The 24,180-nt window shown below is 49.8% G+C and overlaps 1 protein-coding gene across 1 annotated transcript in view; it reads left to right on the top strand.

The window, feature by feature from the left end:
- The window catches only part of SCHIP1 (schwannomin interacting protein 1), a 188,276-nt gene that overhangs the window by 131,331 nt on the left and 32,765 nt on the right, over positions 1 to 24,180 (top strand). Inside the window, exon 5 of the mRNA XM_087740024.1 lies at positions 15,211 to 15,729. Within this exon, the coding sequence (XP_087596150.1) occupies positions 15,211 to 15,729 (519 nt within the window). The remainder of the gene's footprint in view (positions 1 to 15,210; positions 15,730 to 24,180) is intronic.

The raw sequence follows: 24,180 nt of genomic DNA, 5'->3' as shown, positions 1-24,180 counted from the left end.
ATGGGATCCCGAGGAGCACTGCGCATGTAATCACGCTAATAAGCTTATACTCCAAATGGGAAGAGCCCAGTGTCGTGTGCTGTCCATCTGTCTGTCCTGGCTCAGGCTTGGCAGGGTTTTTCCTCCCAACCCCACAAGAGTTTTTTAAATTTTCTCCAGCCCCAAGCATCCAAGAGCTGTGCACTTATTAATTCCTGTTCAATTAATAGCTCCCCTAATCTCATTCCGAGGCTAATCTCTTTCCAATTGTATTGCAACGTAAGAATTACACGCTTTTTGTTGCGACGAATGTGATAAGGGCAGGAAGCTGCCTGTGTGAGGAGCTGCAGGCAGACCTGCCCCAGGCACGCACGCCTGCCTGCGTTCCTGCATTGGTCCGGTTTTTCTTGCAAAGCCTCCAGGCATATGAAGTATGGGAAAAGCAGCTTCTGGAAAGAAGTGCTTTCTTCAGCCATCCTCGCAGGGCATCTGTGCCGTCAGAGCTGGGCAGCCTCGAGCTATCCTCTTCACCGCAGCAAACCCTGGGCTGTCAGGATTGCACTTGCTTGGGTGCCAGCAATATTCCCTTTTACCTCTACCCAAAGAGCTACAAAATACCCAAAGCAGAAAGAGAGAAAAATCTCCTCCTATGGTGTGTAACAACCTTGAGTTCCCTTAAAAGGCGTTTGGGGCAAAGCAGACTATTTTTAAGCATCGTGTCCCTTTAGAGAGGTGCACAATTTTATCCAGCAGTCCAGTGGAAAGCGTTGGTTTGTGCCTACTGAAGCAATTCCCTATTTAACGTAGCCAGCCTCTTTTATCTTAAGTACGTTCTCGCTTCTTACAGGTTTTCACTGTTAAATGGAAAAGCTATCAAGTGTGCTAAAATTCATAAATGAGTTACTCAAGAAGCACAATGATAAGAGCGCCTGGGGCGCAGGGCAGGGTGAAACCGGCTGGGTGGCAGCCGGGGTGGCTGTGATGGGTCCATCTCCCGGCCGGGCTGCAGGGAGGGAGCGGAGGATGCTATGGCTCCAGCTCCGTCTCATCCTGTGCATGTTTGGGGGGCGCTTCTTGCTTTTTCTCAGAAGGAAAAACCATTGAAAACTACTGAATTCTGTGTTTAAAACAAGCAAACAAGATTTTCCTTTGAGAGCAGTGCAACTTTGAGACCCCAGAAATCGCATTCACAGAAATCAAGGTATTCTGTAACCCTGTGTTTGAAAGAATAAATGTAGATTAAATATCAACTTGGAAAAGTGACAAGGGTTAGCTTCCAATTTAAAAATCCTGTCGAAGTAGAAGCAATGCTTGGGCTGTATTTTGTGGAGGGTCTGACGCTATGGATGGGAAAGGGATTCGGTTTGGGGGGCAAAGCGAAAGCCAAGCTCAGTCACATTGCTGGCTCTTGGGGCAGAGGCAACACCTCGCGGCCATTTCCAGACCTGCCAGCCCCAGGGAAAAGCAGCTTTTGGCTTTCAGGAGCGTGTCCCAGGCCCTGGCTTACAGGGATGTCTGTGGTGAGCCCTGGCACGAGCAGAGGCACTGGGGACTTGGGGACTGGTCCCCACCACACTGGGATGGCTGGAGGGGTCCATCCTCCATCGCGGGGACAGTGCCGATTCACTGCTGCTTTCATGGCATTAATTTTTTTTTCCCTGTGAGTTATTTTAGGACATCTCCTTTCTCCCAGCCCAAGCAGCCGTACACTAAGCATGCTCAATTCTCCCTCCCCCCCATAATTAATAACAAAACCTCCGGTGAGGCTTAGCCGCTGGTGTTAATTGGAGCACAGCACGGGCAATGGCAGCTGGCGCCAGCCCTGTTAAGAGGATTATTCACTTTCTGTTTCACCAACTTCCAGTTTCAGTGGGAAAAACAGTGACACGAGGCTGTTGCCGAAGCCCAGGCTGCAGTACGAGCTATGGGGACATAAACATTCACTGCAGCGATGCGCTACACTGTCCTACACTTTATATAGTCTGGGTCGGTCTTGGGAGTTAACTTCAGGTTTTTTCTTCCATATAATGTAGGATCAGGCTTTATATTGCTGAAAAGTACTGCTGTTCCTTAGCTCTGCTTCCCAGCTTTCTTGCAGAGGAATGCAAATGTTGGTCCCACGCTTTCTTGCAGCACTGTCAGAAATACCCAACCCGCCCACTTTGCAGTTTAGGAATAGCTGAAGATGGAGTTTCTGCCTTGCAAGGGTCCTGTAAAATAAACAGATAAAGCTCTCAAGAGGATTAAATCTACCACTTCTGAACTCCTGTGCTCGGTATGTTGATTATTAAGGCATCTAAATAGCTACAGTTGGTTTATTCAAGATATTATCCTGGAATGACTGTAGGGAACTGAATTTGCTATCTGTTTGGGAGCCAGCCTCTGCTATTAGACACAGCATAACCCTAATGACAATTGCTGAGCCAAAATACCAGCACCTGCAACTTGGGTTTCAGTATACACCTTGAAACCTTGCTGGGAATAGAAGTAGGGAGAGATGCTTCAGCAATAACATCTCCCTCCATCATACTGAGAGCTTTTCTTCTTGGATGCATCACAGGGCTCGGGTCGGGGAATACTGAGAGTTTACATCAGTAATAATCCTCTTCGTGGCTGCAGGCAGGAGATCTTCTCCTGCCCCATGGACTCAGATGAAGTTAAAGGATGATACTGCCTGTCACCATACCTTATGCAGAAGGCAGCGTGCTGTTGAGTGTACATAGCACATGTTGGCCACGGCAGCATCTTCTGCACATCTTCTCGCAGCCTCCGGCTCCCTGTCCCCCGGACCAGAGAGGATCTGCTTTCCCATCCCAATGCAGGCGAGCTCAGAGCTCGCACTAACGGCTTGCAGCCTGCCAGAGCTATAGCCTAAAGACCTGGAAATTACCCCTGTGCACCAATAATCCAGCCTTTTAATATGTACCGTGTTGTTCCCTCTGTGATAACGTAGATCAGTCTTGTTCTGTCCTGCTGCGTTGTGCTGGTGTGTCACTGGTGAATAAGCAGCCAGGAGCTGGCAATGACATTGCTTTATGCCTGAAGCTTTGCCTAAGTGGGTTACAGCCTGAGACTAGCTAGCAATACCTCTGTTTAAGTAGTGCATGTATCAGAAATAGATCTTTTCTCTAAAGTAATAGGCCATGGCAATTTGCTTTCTATTTTTTGCTGTCCTATCCTGGCATTTGTGCGCTGAGTTCAGCAGCATCCCTCTGACCTGCTGTTCTGTAATGAGAGCTTTCAGAAGCAGACCTTTTCAATTTTCAGTTTTCCATGGCGGGGGGGGGGCGGGGGGGGAAATGCATGTTTCTCTGTCCCTGCAAACAGTGAGGGCCTTTCTGCCATGGAAATAGCTTTGGCCTGATGCCACACGCAAGGGGAGAGGTCGGGAAGATGCCCGATCTGGACGGGGCAGCTGAGCCACGGGTGCCTGGGACCCTCCAAACCCCCCCCAGCCTTCAACTCTGCCTATGAGAGCTTACCATTCCTTAGCCTTATTTAAACCCCCTTTGGAAAGAGTTTCTGTACCCATCCTCTGCGATGGAAAATGGCTTTACAGGATCATAGGGAGCGAGGACTGTTGGTAGCCACGTCCTCTCTGCTGTCACCAGTGCCAGTGACCTCCCTGCACACTTTCCCATGCCCTGTAGCCGCTTGTAGGCAATGCTTTCACCCTGTAAAACGGGCAAAGGTTTGTTTCAGCTGTCAAATTCAGCCTCAAAGCCATCCCTCATTTCACCTGGCTTTTACCCAAGCGCCCACCCAGCGAGCCCTCGATGGGGATGGAGCCGCCTTCCCTCCCACCAGCACCAGTAAAGGAGATTATCCCTGAGCCTGCCCTAGGGAAGGCAACAGGCTCCGGGGCAGCAGGAGCTGCTTAGGCTGGCAAGCACAGACGGGATCCTGGGAAGGAGCAAAACAAGGAAGGCTCTTGCCTACAAGGGTAAGGTTGCTCACTGTGGCTGTAGGACAAGGCTGCTCCCATTAACGATATGCTGCAGTAATTGTTTACTTGCTTCATCATTTCAATTTCCAGTGCACAGATATTAAATAAGACTCCTTAGAGGAGAAGAAAATAAATTCTCTCAGAGAATTATGTTCTGGGAGATCCTACAGAGAAAACCATAAATTCATCAGATGCATTTTGTAAAAACAATTAAAAATAATTTAACTTGACACCAATAGTGTTAAACGAGATTATGAAAAGCTGAAAAAAATGGGCTCACCATTTAATAAGATAATTATATTTGGTACCTATCCTTTTCACCTCTTCTGGCTGCGATTGCAGAATATTTCTCCCACCACCTGCAACCCAGGCATGCTCTCACTTCTACGTTTCTTGAGGAATAAGGCTTCTGGGGCAAACCCATTGCCCATCCGCGCTGGGGATTTGCTGCCAGCCGCGCTGCAGTATGCCAACAGCCGTCCTCACCGGCCATCCCGGCTCCAGGGAAGCCTGGCTGGTTGACACCACGCAATAAATTATAGAGGATAGAAATCGAATTGCAGAACAAGACTGTGGCTCTCACAGCAGCTCCCATCTCTGGCACCCACCCTGGCTTGTCCCTCCCCATTTCCTTGGGTGCTATAAGCCCTAGGGTCTGCCCATCGCTCGGGGCTGGGGAGATGCCATTCCCATTGGCAGGAACCGGTGGCTGAGGGCAGAAGAAAGATCACGAGTCCCACCATGCATGCAGCAAAGTCACTATGTGGCCAATGTCAACCCGCTCCCTCGTTGTGTTTTTGGGGCTGGAAGAGCCACAAAATGGGGCTGTTTGCCTGAGTGAAGCTGTGCTCGGAGGCCCCAGCCCCGCACTTGAAGGCAATCAGCTGAAAAGAGCAGTGAGTGATGGAACCAAGGCAAGACAAAGCACGTAGAGTTGCTTTCAGGCTAATATGTAGATTTATGCAGAAAACAAATATAAAGAGCTGCATCTGTTGCAAGCGAAGGATAATTCATCATCAGGGAAGAGGACTTGTTTCCTCACAGCTACATTTGCTGTAGTTACATATTTTATTTTCCCTGGTTTTGCATGTCATGTGGATTTGAGGGGTTTTTTTTTTGAAGTTACATTTCTTACTTTGAATACAGACAAGTACCAAAATACTTCCCAGTGCCCGGTGACCAGATTCCTAATGTGGTACATTAAAGAAATCTATGGCCATCAGTTCTTCGGTATGTTTTGCAAAACTAAGTGGATAAAAAGCCAGCAATCAGCCTTTGAATGAGTGCAGAGCTCTTAGGTGTGATAACAGATAAGGCTTTCCTGGCCTTTCCATATTTGCAATCTGTTTAGTCTTCTGCAACCCAAGGGATGACGGAAGGAAATCTTTCTTACTGAAATTTGCCCTCTAACAGGCAGCTGTTATGCATGCACATATATTTTGGAAAGCAGTTCTCCTTTGGTGCTTGAAAGGAAGGTGTGACCGTGCAGCTGCGGGTTCTGACACCCTTTGCTGCCTCTTTGGGCTCCCACGTTGCCCCTGCTGCTATGGGGCTGCCCCACGGGTGCAGCACCCCGAGCCAGGTTTTGGGCATTACTGCAGGGAGATGCTCAGGGAGGCTGCTGGCTCTGCCCCAGGCCACAAGAAATGGGTCGGTGGTCTCAGCAGTACCCTTGTAAATACAGGTGTCATCAGCCAAAGCAGAAAGGAGAGCAAAGGGGGGGCATCCCACGGATCAACCCACAGCACCCAGCACTGTGCTGCCTTTAAAGAAATAAATACTAGAAAAAGCTGTGGAGAAGAAGGCAGTGCAGGCAGTTCAGTGTCGTCCCTGAAATTTAGAAGGGAAAAAAAAAACAACAAACAAGAACAGTTCATTCTTAGTCTGTTTATTGAGCTGTTATGTTAATATTGCATTGCTGCGAATGGCTGTATTAAGCATATCATAAATCATTAGAGAAAAGCAAAGCAGCAGTATGTACTCCTGTAAACCTGAACTGCATCTAAATGTATATGGGCTTGTAAAGATGCAGAAACAAAGAAATAACAAAAGATAATTGCCCTTGACTGGAAACTGGGAATCAGCAACAGTTGTAGGCTCAAAATTAAATGGTAATCGAGCAGATTGATGGAACCTGATCCCACCCTTTGAAGGGCACCTGCAGAAATACCTCTTTCAGCAGTAATTGCACCCTCCCCTCTCCCAGTGCATAGGTTCCCTCTGTGTCCCAACTCTGGCTGCTTTAGGCTGGGTCTGTATGTAACCTGAATCCACCCCTGAGCTGAACTGAACTAAGAGAGTGGTGAAAGGACGGTAAAACTTCTTGGTAAACATTACACATGGGAAGAGATTGTCTAACTGCATAAGGAATATCTTAACTTTATTTACCAAACCATTTTCTGTGACTCTCATTTAATAGGTTTGGGCAAGAAATGATTCACTGTAAGATATTTATGGTCCCAGAAAAAAATTCTCAGCCCTAAATCAGGCAGTGGGCTGGATTGCCCGGGGTGCAACAAAAAGTTGGGAGAAATTCCTGAATGTTGGTTCTTGTTCTAAATGTTACCAGCTTCAGCGCAGCCAGCCAGGACGAAATCTGCTGCAATACCAATGGAGCTGAGCGCTGTCCTCCCTGGTTTTGTTAATAGTTATCTTCAAACCCCAGCTATGATAACCAGAGGCCCCCGAGGCAGATATCGCTGTTGAAACTTAATTAAGATCCCTCCCCCTGTTCCCGCAGCCCTCGCCCCGCACCTCTGCAGGGCAGCAGTGGTTATGCCCAAAGGATCGCAAGCAGGAGGGCTTTCCGTGCAGAAACACTGCATAACCTTCTCTGCACGTGTTGAAATTCATGACTTAATGTGTTTAGAGTAACCAACATAAATATTAAGATGCAGCAGGGCTGTTGTGGACTCCTGCGTTTGAAATATTTCAGCTATTTCCCTACTTGCATTCCTTACCCACGTGCCTTCGAAACCAGTTCATAAAAGGGCATTTTTTTTTTTCCACAGCCTTGATGATTACACCGAATTCCAGAGGCCTTTTGACAGATAAGGAGGATCCCTATTGACCTTGGTTTTTGTTTACCCTAAGTGTTTTAGTGGCCCTCCTGCTCCTGCCAGATGGCACTGGCAGAGGGAAAGCAGCCCCGGCAGGATGGAGAGCAGAAGGAAAGGAATTCACAACCTCACCAAGTGTCAATCAACCCCTTGTTGGAAAAATATGGGACGTCAGACATATTTCTGGCTTGGTTGAGAGGAGGAGGAGGAGGAGGAGGGATGATGATCAGGTTTCCTAAGGTACCAAGCACACCTGCATCAACCCGTCTCAGCTTCCCAGTCCCGGTCCCCAAGATGCCACGTGTCACCCCGAGGACAGCGGGATGTGTTGGGTGGTGGTGTGCTGGGCACGGCCAGGGTGGGAAGGACATCCACACCAGGAGGATTCAAAGGAGAAGGAATAAGCAGAACTCTTCATCTGGATATAACCATTATCCAAGCAGTCCTTGGGGAATTCCAGCATCGGACTGCTAATAACTTAATTGCAACCCATTTACTCCTTGAAGTGTATTTTTTGGTAATTGTCTTTAATGCACCTTTGTTAAAGCAATGAGGCAGTATTTGCTTCCTACTGATTTCAGCATAATTTCAGTTTAAATGTCTTCAGGTGGCAATCCCCTCCTTGCCGAAGCAGTGATAAAACCTCTGGTGTGTGTATCAGCACATTTTACAGTGTTTGGGAATAAAATAAGTTATCCTGGCTGGGTGGTTTGGTCTCCTGAATGACAGATCTCAAGAGATTTCAGCAGTTTTCTCTTCTACCCTATTAAAATGGTCAAGAAATAGTATTAATTTAGGGGGATTTTTTCTTTCCTTGTTTTCTCCTTCATAATCCACTGAGAAGCCGAGAGGCGTGGCGAGTGCTTCTGAAAACAGAGGTGTGCCCTCTTCTTCCTTCCCCACTGTTATCTTTTTGAGTATTCCCCAGATGTTGGGATGTGAATTTGTCATTGAGTCAGAGATGCACATAAAAAGTGTTAAATAAGATATGTAAGAGAGGTTGTTTAAAAAGCTCACCCCTTTTCATCTGCTTGGTTCACATGTTGTTGCCGTTCCATTCATCCTCCAGCCCATAGCAAATTGTTTAGAGGAAAACCAGTTTGGACAGGGACTTTTTTTATTATTCTTTCAGCTGTACAAAGGATAGGAGACAAAGTGGTCTTCGCAGGTGTGTGTTAGGACACCAGTAATGGCCACTTCTGCAGCCTCTGTGTAGCTGCAGTGGTACTGACGTGGCCGTTGTACACAGCAGGATCAGTCCCTGTGCTGTGACCCTGCTGGTGTGGGGAAGACCTGGGGGAGGTCTGTGCTCCTCTGAGCCTCGGCGAGGGAGCTTGGGAAGCCCTGGCAGGGGATGAGCCATCCCAGCAGCTTTTCTTGCTGTAAAAATTGAATCCCAGTATGGGGAACGGGGGCCTGCCAGAGCCAAAAAAGATGAACACAACCTAAGAGGGGATTAGTTTTGAGACGCTGCCGTTATCCCTCTCCTCCACCTCTGTTACCTCCTCTGCCAGCAGAAGAGCTTTAATGAGAGCGTAATCACTCAGACTCTTGCTGCCTCGTGTGATTTCCCTCCCCCCTTATCGCCCCTCTAAATTAAGCAAAGGATTAATTTGCTAAATTTAAATAGTTAAACCTGCAAATCCAAATGGCAACATACAACAACAATTCCTGCCAAGGTTTTGCTTGCAGCCACGTAAGCTGCCCCGTGCCAGGCCCTCCAGCTCCCCCGAGGGAGGCTGCAGCTGCCCGGGGAGGGATGCAGCAGGCCAGATCCCGTGTCTGCGCCCCACTGGGCTGCAGGTGAGTGCCCCACCCTCTTAATTTTTAAATGAAATGGCGTTATTTTGCACTTTTCAGTGTGCGTTTTGTTTGTTGCTGGACCCTCAGTTGCAGGGATGCGCAGGGTTGACTGGGAAACACGGAGCAATGCAGCATCCTTGTGCTTCTAACTCCCGGAGCAAAACCATCAGGGTTGTGGCATGTGATAGGGCTAACCTGAGCATGCACGGACTGCAGGATGTTATTTGTGATTTTTAGAGAGGAGATGACCTTTTCTCTATAAATAAGCAGTAGTAAACCAGAAAAGGTTTGAAATACCAGATGCAATGTGATTTATATTGAATGCAGTGAGTCAGCAGCATGCAAGGGCATTTGGCTGCTTGAGCTTTTAAAAGTTTGTGAAGGTGCTGAGGAGCACACTGCACAGGGCTGGAGCCGGAGCTGCGGCGGTGGTCTGGATGTGGACCTGCTCTTCTGAAATATTTATCCCTCTGAAGGGATCACAGAAGTTGTGTTCTGATCTGCAGACCATTTTCAAGCATTTTTATCACAAGGCTCTTCCCCTGCTACTCTCAAGCCAAAGAAATCTCATTTTCTTCCTTTTCTGGTTTTATTTACTGGATTGGGATGTAAGCTGCCTGCCCCAGGGGTCACACAGCACTTAAACAGGGCTCAAATGCTCCCTGAAAACAAAGCACTGAGCAAAATCCCATCCCAGCAGCTGGGGGGGAGAGCACTGCTGCCTCTTCTTCACCTGGGACAAGGCAATGCAAGAAGCCCCGGTTAGGTGCGATCATGGCTGCTCCCAGAGCAGCAGAAATCCCGTGAGGTGGGGAAATCTTACAGGTGAGACCTTGTGGTCAGTATAAGAAAAGTTAGGGCAGGTAAAAAATAAACCAAAGCATCAGTGCCCGGCTGAACGGGTGAGCAGGAGACAGCAGAGATGCGGGTACAGCCTGTGGCACGCGGCACCAAGGACAGCTGATGGAGGGAATAGCACCTCTTGCACGGGTATATTTATAAATGCATTATAGTCATTACTTCTGCGTGAGTGATACATTCCTTTTCCCAGCAGCATTTGAGCTTCAATTTGACCTTTTTTCATTCCCCTGCCTACACTGATGTCTGCAGAAATTATTTTAGAGGCACCAATATGCCAGCTCGGTTGTATCTGGGACTCCAAGCATCACCTGAGAAAATAGCTAAATAACACCAGCTGCAGGTGAACACGACGAGGAGAGTACTCCAACATCCCCGGGTTGTGGCTCCATCCTCCCGCAGTCGTCCCCGGCCCCTCCGGTAGCTGACGGTGGGACCTTGGCACGGCTTCTCCTGCTCTCTCCCACGCCCTGCAAGACGTGTGTGGGAGGCTGGCACGGCTCGGCACGGCTCGGGCAGGCAGCAGGCCAGGGCTGCCTTGCACAGGAGTTTGTTAAATCTCTCCAATAGAGCCTAGAAAGCGTGAGCAGTACCTCCCGGCGCTAGCTGGGGGCTAGGCTGGCTGCGGGGGATTAATCAAGCAAAGGGTACTAATAGGAAACAGCGACAGATGTCAAGCGTGTGGAGCTCCTATATATAATTTGGCCTTAAAACACAAATTCATGAGTTCCTGTTTGCTTTCGTAATGTTGGAAGGTGTCTGTCACCATGGTATCTGTGTGCTGCAGGCAGGACAGAATCAGGCTCTCCTCCACACCAAAAAAGCAGGGTTTTTTTCCCTTGGAAGCGGTGTAATGCCCATCCTGAGCTGCGGGGAGAAGCTGGGGGGTGTGCATGGGATGGTGCTGCCGAGGGACACCCCAGATGGAGGCAGCTTGTCGGCTCTTCTCCTTCCTCCCTCCTCCTCCCGGACAGTGCCGGAGCGGGGCCATGGCATGCTGGGGGCAGCTGTGGTTCCTGGGACGGGGAATATTTACCAGGGCGGATATTTTAAAGATGCCTCAGAATTAAGGCGGTGACGTGAATGAAGCCAGGGGCCCTTCTGGTTCCTGCAGGCTTAGGAAGAAGAAACCACAGCTATTGCACTTGGCTTATGCTTTATGCAAAAGCTGGCAGATGGATTATTTGTAATGAAAAATCAGAATACCTCCACAGCGAGTTCAGCAAGGATGGACCCATGAAATGCGTGGAAGAAAACTTTTATAGAAGAAGAGGAATGGGTAAAAAAAAGCTCCTGGATAAAAAATGGCCAGTTTAGGGGCCAGTGAATATATTGTCTATCCAACTTTTGGAGGCCCACACTCACTTGTGTGTGTGTTGGGGTCCAACAGAGACTCCAGGCAAATGCTGACAGCCTTTCTCCAGCCCATGGGATGACAAAAACCAGAAATACTTACAGAAGGCTTGTACCAGGAAAAGGAAATGTGCATTGATCTCAGTGCAGTCCTTTTCCTTTTTAGGGGTGGTGGGAAGCACAAATCCTTTGTGTTTGGAGGAAACTGCGTATTCCTGTACTATCTCGGGGCAGGTAGGTCAGCACCATTTCCCAGGCAAGTCCCCACCTGCATAATGACAGGGGTCAACCCTGCGTGGAATTCAGTTAAAGAGTAATCCCCCCAGGAACCCCAGCCAGACTTTTAAGGTAAATGCACAGTTTCCTTGGACCAATTATAGGTCTAATCTGTGGTTCTCGGTGGGCTCCAGGTTGCACAGGTAAGAGCAGCAAACCCGTTTGCTATGAGGAACACAGTCCAGTTTCAACTGAAAGTACCCATAACATGCAGTTTTGTCCTCTTCCCTTAAAACTCAGCCCAAACTGAACTAGCCCACATGGAGATCCTCTGGTTGGGGCTCCTCTAGGAGAAAGCACTTTGGAGAGACTCAATCAATGAGCCTGGCAGGAAAGACAGACTTGCAAAGCTGGGAAAAATCCAAACTTTTTGAAAAGTCACAATCCAAAAGCATTTGGTTAAAAAATGTCAGATCAAATGTCAGCATTAAGCTACCGACTGTGCTTAAAGCCACCACTAGCTGCTGCCTTGAGTAATCATCCGAGGACTGACTAATGCCAGGAACTCAACAGTGTTCGGGGGCAGATGGTCAACGTGGACTTGTACTCATCTCTCAACACCTGCATCGGTCAGCCTGTCCTGTGCGGGGCCATCTTAGGTTTGGGAGCTCAGGGTGGAGATGAGGGTGCTGAATGGTAGATGAGATGAAGACCCAGCTGGCGGAGATGTTCTTGTACTTATGTATTTGGATGATGCCTGTGAAGGCCAGGAGAAGGAGGCAGCTTAAAGGTGGTTGTGACTTCCCTGCTTCCCTGTCTTCCTCCTTCCCCAACCCAAAAGCTTTGGCAATTTCACACGAAAGAGAGCAAGCATGTGAAACCCATTTTAGAATGGAGTTAGAGTAGTACCAAAATGGTAAAAGGAAATAAATTTAATAGCTTATGATAATAAGCAAACTGGCTTTTAAAACAGCCCTGCATTCTTCCAATGAAAGTAGTATCTTATTTTTATGATATATTTCTATTTCAGAATAAACTCAACATGCCTTGTTTGTATTAAAACCTCCTTTGCACTGAATAAAATAACTGTAAAGCATGTTCTTGCATCTACAAGGGCTTGTGTTCACACTCTTCACCCTTTAAAATTCATATGAATTTCAAGTTTTTCATTGCGTTGGAGAAACAACCTATTTGATGTAGGCTTGTAAAAGAAAGAAATTACGTATGTGTTTTGAATAACAATATCTGGTTTCTTCTTGTGAAGGGTCGAGTGGAAATACACCCTCCATATATAATTAGAAATGTAGAAGGCTTACTACAAGATTAAAAATGATTGCATCTGTCTGCAATGAAAAAAAGAGTAAAAAAAAAAAAAGAGAAACCTAGAAAATCATCAAACACATGTATTCTTGTTAACCTCATGAGAGAATGCCATCATCTGAAGACAGGGCGGCAGGCAGGCATTTGCAAGGTCTGGCAGTATGGAAAAACAGTGCTGGGGAGTCAACTGAGTCAGCTATGTTCGGTTGAATGATGGTCGCAGTGGCTGAAACGGCCTTATTCCACCTGGAATAGGCAAATTTGCAATGGGAGGTGGCCGCCACCCACATCGCGCCCCTCTGGGCATCACAGACCAGCGCTGCACTGGGAAATTCAATGCGGTACGCGGGAGGGGAGCTCCCTCATCTTCCACAAGATGTTATCAATGCACTTGTCGCATCGAAGAAAAGAAATCTTCCTAATCAATCAGGCGCACCGTGAGATCCTATAAATAAAGCTTTCCACAGCCTGCGACTGCCAGACTGGAACCAATCAGGCAGCTCCTCCGCTCTGCTCAGCAGATATTTGCTTCTTAGGGTGGTGGCGATACTAAAATAGACTCAAATAAAGAATTATGCCCTGTGAAGTATGTCAAATGCCATCCCCCTCCTAACCTTACAGGTGTGCAACTGGTAAAAACTTTTGCCAACATAATCCATTTCCAGGACCAAGGCTTAACTCTTGCTCCCTCCTGTTATTTGCTGGAATTATTTTTAAAACTGCATTTTGCACAGTTACTGATTTTATGAGTCCCAGCCACAAGTGCCGGCAGCCTGGGAGGCAAGCAGGGACCGAGCGGGGAGGAGGGATGCAGCCTCGAACACGGCTGCTCTTGGTTAACATGAGAGTAATTTGGGTTGATCTGTGCTGGTAATCTGGAGAGCACCTGGCAGAGATGCGCAACCAGAGAGGCTAATATCATCTTGGCCAAAGAAGCCGTATTACTATTTGCCGTGTATCATAGTCCCATTTTATCCCTCCCAAGCTGTGGCTAGGAGCCAGGGCCTCCCAGCCCATGGGGCACGCTTAGATGGGAGAAAAATGGGTGTCCCCGTGACACCTAAAACATTTCAGCCCAAGTCTGTGCCCTGGCTCCCGACAGGTTACACCGATCTCTTTTCTGTCTGCCTCGTGATGTCGGGTTTTTGGTACCCAGCATGAATTCCCGGGACCAAAACCATGACCCTCTGTGGCACTCAGTCACTGCTGCCAAAGAGATGAATGTTGAATAAGACTTGCAAGTCGGCAGAGTAGGCACGGCCTCTCCCTGCTCCTCCAGTGCAGGTCTGTCATCTCCGCGGGAAGAACAGCTGCATAGCAACGAGTTCAAAAGTCATGGGAGTTAAATGGGAGCAGATGTTTCCCTCCTTCCCCTCCTCCCTTTACCCTGTTTGGAAGAACTGATAAACCCAGGCCGGACTGCCTGCGTGCAGGCAGGGCACCGGCAGCGCCGGAGCAGTGAACCATGGAGGACAGATCCTCCCAGCGCTGCCACGCCAGCCATGTACATGCTCTGGCGTGCATCGGTGCTTGGCGTCACCCTCTCCATCCTACACAACGGGACAGTTTTAAACCCCATGCGGCCTTAAGGATGTGTTTCTTACAGGGCTTTCCCTATTTCTGCCAAAAAATAAACTCTCGATCCAATTAAATGTTTGAATTTAATTATAATTAAGACCAGTTGCTGGCTCTCCCTCTGCCAGACCCCAGGGCTGTAAGAAGTTTACCATCCCCTATGTTCTCCCCCACCGTACCTGCTGGGTCGGGTCTGTGGGTGTCTGCCACCCGAGGCTCAGAGGCCAGCTGGGTGCTGCCGAGTCTCCCAAACACCACGTTGAAGGTGCTCGTCTGTTTGATTAATGCTCTCCACTTCGGCCATGCAACATTAAAAGGTCTTCGTTAAATGAATTTTGGAGTGGGAACATTTGCATGTTAAACTTGGCTTCAGTGACCCAGAATATTTAAACTAGGTTAGGTTTTTTTAGCAGTTATTTATAGGCTACTCTTAACTAGCTAATTTATATTACTGTAAAAAAAAAAAAAGGAAAGAAACGGAGAGCGTGCGAAGTGCTGATCTGTAACGTGCGCCTGTGTGCGTCCCTCCAGGTGCGCGGCGGAGGGTGCCGCTCGCGTTGTAATTAACAACTAAGCCTCCCCGCAAACCCGGGCATCCTAAGCCTGACGCAGAAGTGACGGCAAAAGGTGCCACATGCCGCCTCCTTCCCCAAACGATTTTTTTTTTTTGTCCGTAAGCGCTGCGTTGGTACGGCAAAACAGCGCTTCCCACGGCTCCCGAAAGCCGGAGGCCTGGCCCTGCCCTGCAGCCGGCCCTGCCTGCAGGCGGAGGGGCCGGACGCCACCGCGGCGGCTCCCCGCGCCCGGCCCCGGCCCCGGCCCCGGCCCCGGCTCCCCGGGCCCGGCCCCGGCGGCGGCGGGGAGCGCCGCCCCCTGCCTCCGCCGCCCCCGCTCCTCCCGGCTCCGCCCGCGGGGGGCGCTGCGAGCGCGGGGCCGCCGCTTCCCGCCCGCCCGGGGCCGCCCCGCGGCGGCAGCGGCTCCGGTGCGCGGGGGCGGCCCCGGCGAGGCGGGCGGCCCGCCCCGGGCCGGCGGTTCCCGTGCCCGGCGGGCAGGGCCGGTCCCGGTTTGTCTGACGCCGCGCCTCTCGCTTCTCTCCGGCAGGACTCCCGGGAGGATGGGATGGATTTAGGGAGCGACGCCGGCAGCAGCCGCTCCAGCTCGGAGTCCAACTCCAGCAAAGCCACGCCGTGCTCGGAGGGCAAGTCCTCGCCGTCCCCCAGCAGCCTGGACCTGGCGGCGCTGGAGGACTCGGAGGAGGAGGAGGACGGGGGCTACCTGCCCTCCCCGCCGGCGCGCCGGGAGCCGCCGCGCTGCCCCGCCGGCGATGCCCGCTGCCGTGCCGCGCCCGCCCGCCGGAGCGGCTCGCCCGCCGCCGCCGCGCCCCGCCGCCCCGCCGCCGCCCGCCCGCGGCCGCACCAGCGCCCGCCGCCGCTGCCCCCGCAGGAGCGGCGGCGCGGCGGGGCGGCGGGGCCGGGCGGGCGGCGGGCGCGGCGGGGCGGCGGAGCGCAGCCCCCGCGAGAGCCGCAGCCGCCGGCCATGGACTGGGCGGCCCTGGAGAGGCACCTGGCGGGGCTGCAGTGCCGGGAGCAGGAGCGCGGCCAGCGAGCCAACCCCGCCTCGGTGAGTCGGGCCGGGCGGGCGGAGGAGCGGGCGGGCGGGCGGCGGGCGCGGCTCGCCCCGGGGCGATGACTCGCTGCCCGGCCGCGGCCCTGGGGGGCTCCGCCGGGGGAGCTGGGCTTGGCGGGGAGTGGGGGGGGACCGGGCTGGGGATGCCCTCCCCTGGGGCCGGCAGGCGGTGGCGCTGGGGCGGCGTGGGGTCGCGCTTGGAGGGGGGGGGGGGGGGGGTCAGTGCCCCCCGCCCCGCTGGGGCCGTGCCCCCTGGGAAGCGGGAGGCCGGAGGAGGAGGTAACTTTCCTGGAGCATCTTCGGGCGGCTGCCCCGCTGCCGGTCCGGCGGCCCCGGGGATGGGGCAGCGGCTGGTGCCGGCGCCCGGCGGGAGCGAGGTGCCTCGGCCAGCGCTGGGCCGTCCTCGGAGGCGGTGTTCCCGTGGAGAGGCTGAGGAATAGCAGCCGTTCTGCTGGCTGGGGGCAGCGGCGGGCTGGTGGTGTGTGTTCTCCTTTCGTAAGGGATGATGAGAACCTGGTGTCAGCCAAGATGAAGCCCTCAGACGTGTTTTTACAGAAAACCCCGTAAATCGTTGTGCGATCGCACTATTTACAGAGTGTTTTAGAAATTGTATGTAACTTCTGAGATGCAAGCCGCAGCGACGGCTAGATGAACAAGCACTGCACGCACGCCTGTGACACCGCGCCGGTTGAGACTCTTCCATAATGTATGAATTAAAAGGAATCTGCAAAATCTCCTGAAACCGCTGCAGGAGCCCTCGGATGTGATGACACACACGATGAGAGATGTATGCCTCACCACCCACACCCTACAGCCTCGCCACTGGCATGCTTGATTTATTTTTTTATTTTTTTTTCTAAGGCATGCCATCCCCTTCCTTCCTGTGAAGTCATCTGGCTCGGGGAGGTGGGGATTTCCCCCTAAAGCCTTGAATTACAACTAATTGGTGAGAAATCTTGGTGGGTGCTGGATGTGATAAATAAGCCGATAGAGGAGTGGGACAGCTGCAGTGCAGGACACTTCTTTCCAAAGCCTGAACATTGTAGCCTCAGTGCCCTGAGGAACTGACAGGTAACATCCTTAATTACAGTCATTTGTGCAGAAACTCAGCTTAAAAAAAACCCAAACAAACTCATTTTTGTGGTTTGGGAGCTTATTTCTGCAGCATTATCTGATAAACTCCTGCTGCCCTGAGCTGCTGGCAGCATCGACAGTGCTGGAAACTCTTTGCCTCTGGGTATGTGCTTAACCAGGTGAGGTGTCACCTGAGGAATTTTGCCTGTTCACCTCTGTAAGGATTTTCCTCCTCCATCCTTCCACTCCCTCCTGCGGGCACAAAGGCACTAGAAGGCATTCATGGCTGCCTCACGCCCTGACTTGTCCTGCCCGAAAGTCGGGGTTTGCCGGTTGTGCCATGCAGCCGGAGCGCTCCTCAGCATTGCATGGAGCTGGGCCGAACCATGATGGGTGCCTGGCTTTGGGCATCGAGGAGCCCAGCGCCTTGAGAGCATCTCCCGTGGGTAGGGCTGAGCTGCCAGTCCTCTTACGCTCACAAGCAACTGGAGTTTCCCGCTGTGCAGACATGGGTTTTTCACCATCTGTGGCCCTGGAGACACTTTCCTCAACCCTCCACCCAACCAGTGGTCCTGGACGCACCTGAACAAGGCAGCTTTTGGTTTGCTTTCCCAGCCTTGTCTGCACTCTGTAATGGTGGGATTCCCCTTTCCCTGGCGCACAGGGAGGAGGAGGAGGTATTCCATTTCCCACCTGGGGCGAAGGGAAGGAGCTCTTGGCTCTGGGACCCTGCTGAGAAGAGGCATATTTTGCCTCCTGGCCAGCTTGGAGGAGGTGTGTGATGCTCCCCGTGGTGCCGCTGTCCCCTCCGGCACAGTGTGGGCTGTGTCTGTAGCACGCAGGCCTATGCCGCATGAGCTGCAAGGACTCCGTACCTTCAAGGCTCACTAAAACCAGACTGAAGAGAGAAAAAAAAACCTCTCTATTTTTTTTTCTTTTTTTATTTTTTTTTTCTTCTGCCCCTGACATTTTCCTGTGGTTCAGTGTCTTGCTATTTATAACAAAACCTTGCCTTGCCCTGCTGGAAGCCCAAGTGTTTGTAAACATGAAAATCATGAAGTGAAACCAGCCAGGAAGCAACTACAGAGACGATGGACTAGCTTGCTCCAGCTGCTAGCAGGATATATTAGGAAAAGGGAAATTTCAGTATTATAGGCCTTGGCTAATGTGATCTGAAATGATCTTGTCACCAGGGATGTGGTGTGAAAGTAGCTGTTGCTTTGAGTGGAGGTGTTTCTTGGGATGGTTGATGTTATCGGGAATCCAGCATAGATGTTCTATTAAGGAAAATAAAATCCTGAGCAGCTCCTGTGAAATCAGAGGAATAGAGAGTTCCTTCCACTGTCGGTACCTATATTTAACTGCTTTTTATCGTGCTCCAAGAGAAGGCAGGGCAGAGGCCACTGCACTGGGATAGCAGTGACCCGTCACGGCTCCGTTTGGCCTCGGCTTTGCTGCCCGGCTGGTGCTGTGCTCTGCACCATCGGGTCAGACATGGTGCTGGGAGAGGAACCCTACCTGCTCTGTCCCTGCCTCCTGTCCCTGGCTGGCAGCGGCCGAAGCTGGTTTCAGGAGTTTCTGGTGATCCGCAAGCCTGCAGTGACCTGTGCTGAATCCTTGCTGAGGGATGTTGGTCAGGCTGGAGTTACAGGAGAAAAAAATTTGGACTTCTAAGGAAATGCTAACGTGGTTTTAGGAGGTTTTCTAGGCAAGGAAGATCTGGGCTGAAATGTGAGGAGGGCTGCAGCTGGACTAAATAAAGCGTTTAAGCTGAAGAGGGACCTTCGGTCACATCTGTATGTGCAGAGATCTGGCCCAAGTCGCTGGGAAGGTCAGAGAAAGTGAATATTAATTACATGGGAATGGCTGCTGTTTAGCTTCCAGATGCAATTACACAACACACATGAGACGTGAGGGCCAAGGCTGGTTCCTCGGGTCGCAGACAGGGTAATGGGGGCTGAGAAGCTTCTACCAGGAGTGTTCGGGAAGAAGCTGGCGACTTCTGCTTGGCGTCGGCAGCCTCCTTAAATGATGCTGGTGAGAGAACCACAGGAGCAGCCAGGTTGGATGGTGCTGGGCTGTGGGTCTGTCTGTACAGGCCATGCCATGTCCATGGGCAGGTTGTTGTCAAGATGTGGGCTTGCTGTAATGCCACCCAGGTCCCTAACGCCACATCGGTCTGGTGGCTCCGGGAGGGTTCACGTGGGTCAGGTATCTATGGGAAGATGATGTCTAGAAATGGAGGATGTTTCCTTCTTTCTCCCCAAATGAGGGTGAAATGACTGTTTCTGGAGACACAGTTGGGCAAACAAGCTGCCTGCAAGCCTGCTCCGACACGTGCCAGCCCAATGGGTTGCTTTAGATGGCTCTTGAGTCTGCTGGACATCTACCTAAGAGAAGACATGATGTCTTTTCTGAAGGCAGTTGATGCTTAGAAGGTTCGGCAGAAAGATGCTGGGACCAATCGCATCACCCAGCTGCGTGAAACCCGCCACGCCCGTTTTTTTCCCTTTGCTCAACTCCTGGCTGTATCTGAAGCGGTAACAAATGTGCCGTGAGATGATTTATGGCGCTTAGGAGCCGTTGAGGTGCTTGGGAAGCAACGGCGGTCTGCTTGCCGTTTCACTAATGGCTCTAATAAAATCCAAATCAGCATTAATGGTTTTAATATTCTTTCCATTGCATCTCTGAGGATGGTAATTACAATCAATAGGATGTATTTGCTGAAAATAATATCTGCAAATTCCATATTCAATTAAAAAAACACTTGCAGCAGAGGAAGTGGCTCAGCCAGCCGACTTACCCCCATAAAGAGGCTTGGGTGCTTGTGGCAGTCTGTAGATGGATGGCACTACCGAATGAATTTTGCTGTCCACAAAGTAGGCTTATTGCAGGCAGTGGCGATAAAAGCTCATCTCTGCAGCCTCCAGGACTTCTGCAGAAGCCTCCTGTATGGGTAAGAGTGTGCTGGAGTCTGTATTTTCGCTTTTCGTCACTAAAATATTCCTACACGCGCTGTCAAGACAGATAGATGCCCATTACCCGGTACCTTTGGCAGTACATGTAACAGATTGCACAGCAGCACCGTCTGACCAGACACATAACTTACCCTCAGGCATGTGGGCTCATGCATTTACAGTGGGTTAGGAAGTTAAATTTGTTTCCTTCCGACTCGTTTGGTCCTCGAGGCTGCCTTGAGTTAGTGGAGGTGGGCACGGTGCTCCTGCTTTGCTCAGAGCTGTGTTTGATCAGTGGCTGGCTGCCCGCGGAGGTCTGTGGACCGCTTTGGGGGGGACCCTGAAAGGCAGTGAAGAAGAGCCAGAGCTGTTCGTGGCAGTCTTAAATTCACTGTCTGTAGGTTTGAAAAGTTTTAGGTCTACGTTTGAAAACAGTTGGAAACCTCTGCAAAAGGCTGTAAGGGCTAACGCAGGAGATGCCAAAAGCTAGTAGGATGGAAGTTATGGACCATGTAAATACCTGTTTCTTCTGCCTGTGGCTTTATTGGTGTCTCCTCTCACGGCTGCTGAAAATCTGAGGTGAATTCAGGGTATATATTACAGTGCGGGATTAAATCTTTAAATAATTTAACAATTGGCCGTGGTCAGGGGTCTGTTTTTGATGGAGCGGTAGGGCAGCTCTGAAGAGAGAGCTGGGTCAGAGCAGCCATCGTGGAAGGAGAAATGCACAGACCACATAGGTGAGAGGGAACAGGGGAATGGAGCGAGCAATGATGCTTCTGCGCCCGATGGGCGCTTGTGAAAGCCCTACAAGAGTATTGATGTAGCTGGGCTGTCAGGAACGTGGGCCGGGATCAAGCGCAGAGCCTTGGTGTTGCATGTTGCAAAGCCCTGGTCTACCTCGGTGTGTTGTCTCTAGCATTTAGGGAGCAAATATTTGCTTGAAGATTGGCAGTGAGTTTGTTTTCACTTAAAATAAGTAATAATTGCTTGATGGAGCTTGCTTGAAGTGTTAGGTTCTTCATCCCTAGATGATGTTCAATGTTGTCTTGGCTGCGAGTGTTGGGAGCGAGCAGTAGCAGCTAGGGGTTTAATGCCCGAAAGCAATTTTCCCCAGACAGGAACTGTCGGTGCATTAACTTCTGACACACTGATTTTCAAAATCAAACTTCTGGATTGCAGGAAATTGCATTTCTGTCATTCCTACAGTGTAGAGGCCAGTGAGACCTTCTCTCTCTCCACCTGACAGCTGTTTTACCTATTTGATTTGACCATTTAACTCTTCATTGGGCAACTGAAGAAAGTCAAAGTCATGATGACAGAGGTTCTTCAGGGCAGTTCATTTGTTTCAAGGCCTAGCCGACATCAAAAACAAACCTTTTAGCTGTGGAAAATACTGTAAAAAAAAAAAAAAATTCAGTCAAACCAGGGGTTTGTGTTTGCTTTGTGCCAGCGTCCCCCCAGTGCCCCGGTGTGTGTGGGACCTGGAGGGATGTATTGCAGTGGGCGACGCATCGCTGCCGTGTTCTGCTGTGGATGAATCAAAGCAGCACTGTACTTTGGCCACTTTCCACCCAGCTCAAAGGTTAGATGAGGCTGGCGAGATATTAATGATTCTGCCAAAGTGTGCAATGTCATTAAGCTAAGAAAACATCTATAGGTACTCTAAAGTGCTTGTTGCTTGAAGAGCATTGGTAATTACATAGATTGGAAAGATGTATGTTTGCTGCTTCTGAAACTGGGCCAGGCAAAATGACCGCAATTAATAATCTTCAGTAAAAACTTTATCTCCATTGCTGCTGCAGAGCCTTTCATTAAAGAAAGTGCTAAATACATGGGGCGACAGCCTACAGATTCTATTTTGATGAATGATTCTCCTTTATCCGAGTATTGCTATTATGTGAATTCCTCTGTCTGATGGACCCCAGCAAGCTGGCAGTGCTTCCCAGTCGAAGGGTAAGTGAACAGTTCGTTTGGGATGTGGAAATTGCCAAAAATAGCTGAGAAAGTTGGGTTGTTCTAATGCTAATTGCGTTGCAGGCAACAGTAAATCTCCCTTTAATGTACTCGTATGCGATACTGAAGAGTGCTGTTCGTGATAGGCCTATATAAGGCCAACGGGTATATTTTAAGAAGTATTTTTGGTGTTATAGTAAGTAGTAAATGCTAAGGATTTCCAAAGAGAGAAGTGAGCCTTTAGGCAAGTAAAAATTTTGATCCTCTCAGAACATAATTTTATTGGTGTAATCTTGAAATCGAGGGATTCTGCAGTCTGGAGCCCCGTACCCCTCCCCTGCTGTGCCTTCACTAATGCTTTCAAATTCCCACTTAAACCTAAGTGAGCATCTCAGATTGAAATCACAGTGGGCAGCAGGAACACTTATTTGACAGGATAATAATTATGTACTTATACATCTGTTTCTTGCATATTGGGTGTGATAAATGCAAGGGTAGTGGTTTTTAATTCTCAGAATTGACCTGTGCTGTGTAAAACCTGTTATTTTTACTACTGAAGGACAGCAGTTACTGCAGTTGCACTCTGCCTGGCAGTGGAGTAGGATGGGGTGTCTGTAACACCTGGCGCTGTGGAAAATAATGCTGTATGTGGAGAGAGAAATTACAGGCAGAGGGTATTTAAAAACCATACGAAGAGAAACTGCAACTCAAACCACATTGCAGATCTACCGAGGAGCACTCGAAAGCCAGGCTAGCTTCATCCCAGCAGTGATTGCCAGAGCTGCTGCTGACAAAGCCTTTCAGGAACAAGTATTAAACTCACCAAGCCCTCAAACTCTTGCGGGCGCATAGAAAAGGTAATAAAATAAATGTAGCAAGCAGAAAGCGATAGGGTTGAAGTCTAACCAGGCGGAGATTGCTGGAAGAGCTGGAATGGCAAGCAGTGATTTGCTAAGAATGGAGCAGCCCCTCCTGCCCCGCCGGCATCGGCAGGCAGGCATGCAGGGCAAGTGGTCCTGGGTCTGTCAAGGAGAAGTCTCTGCCCTTTTCGTGATCCTGCATCTGTAGGGCAGAACAGTCCTCGACTCCAAAGCTAATGGTCCCAGTTGTTGTACAGGGACCTCAGGCATGTCTGCTGAAACTCCTTGTTTATTTTAAATAATACTCCAAATATCCCCAAAACCTTACCAAGTGTGTTTATATGAACAGCAGAATTGGCTTAGCAGTGATACAGACAGCAAGAATTGTTGTGATTTATTTCCTTATTTCTCTCTGCCTGGATTTAAGGCGGTTTTGCATTAACTGGCTGCTGGTTGGAAAATCAAGTGCAACACTTGGTTATTCTTCAAATAATTCTGTGGCATTGAAACTGGAAAGTAAGTCAGAGATGGGTTCTGGCTGCATTCAGGGCACCATTTCTTCTACTCCTAACAGCAAAAAGACCAGTAAAATTAATTTTGGTGGGGTAAAGCTGGGTCCCCATCTCCTGCAGAGGCAGGTACGCTTGGAGCGCCTGAGCCAAGCAAGACTCCCGGGATAATCTAGTGTTGTAAACAGCATCTAGAGAGAGATTTTTTTGGGGCAAAACCGTACTGCTTCATGGTGTGCCTCAAATAACTCCTCGATGTTGTTTGTGGAGCATCGATATGAGTTGCTCCAGTGGAGATGCTGCCTGAAGCTTGCGCGTTTGCTGTCTGCACCGGAGCCCGGTCCTCCGCTCCCTGCGTGTTTCTGACACTGCTGCATCTCCTGCCGTAGGGAAAACGGGCGTCCTGTTCTCCAGCGTAACTTTTGTTATCAGGGGAAGGAGCACCTTGACTTTTGGTGCCCGTAGGACAAGGGTTAGGGTTAGGATTTACTCTCTCATCTTAAGAAAGCAAAGGATAAACAGAAAGCCAAAGTGAGCTTCCCTGCGCTGTGTGACCTAGTTTGTAAACACTTATATGTGAAATAAACCATTTACCAATATTTTGTCTAAGCTGCCTTTGAGAAAGTAAAATAAGCTTTTTGAACTCCAAAACAGTTTGTGTTTGGACACTGTACAACTTCCCCTAGCGAAATAAAACATTTATTTTCTTGTGTCAGGAGACTTCAGTTTGGCAACTTTTAACAAATAAGCTTACACACTTAGCTGTCAAATTACTGTACTTACAGCATGGCCAGGATGCGATGGTGCAGCCCAAAGGAGGTTTACAGGGAGCACCATTTCGTATTTGGTGAGAAAAATGCACTTTTATGATACTTTTTGAGGGGAAAACCTCTTGTGAGGGTGTATAAAATTCCCGAGTTAAGTTACAAAAGTTAGGTATAATCACCACAGGAAAGAAATCTGATTTCCCAGTTTCTCCCAATGTTTCAGTATAGGTATTTATTTTCTAAAACAAATAGCTGTTTAAAATAATCTCATAATCTGATCAGTTTAGTGTTTTCCAAGGCTGGCCGCCTTGGACCGTGTGTT

The sequence above is a fragment of the Nipponia nippon genome, unplaced genomic scaffold, assembly GCF_047370975.1.
Source record: "Nipponia nippon isolate SJK-2023a ecotype South Korea unplaced genomic scaffold, ASM4737097v1 scaffold_7, whole genome shotgun sequence".
Classification (NCBI taxonomy): domain Eukaryota; kingdom Metazoa; phylum Chordata; class Aves; order Pelecaniformes; family Threskiornithidae; genus Nipponia; species Nipponia nippon.
This window is presented reverse-complemented; position numbering and strand designations above follow the sequence as displayed.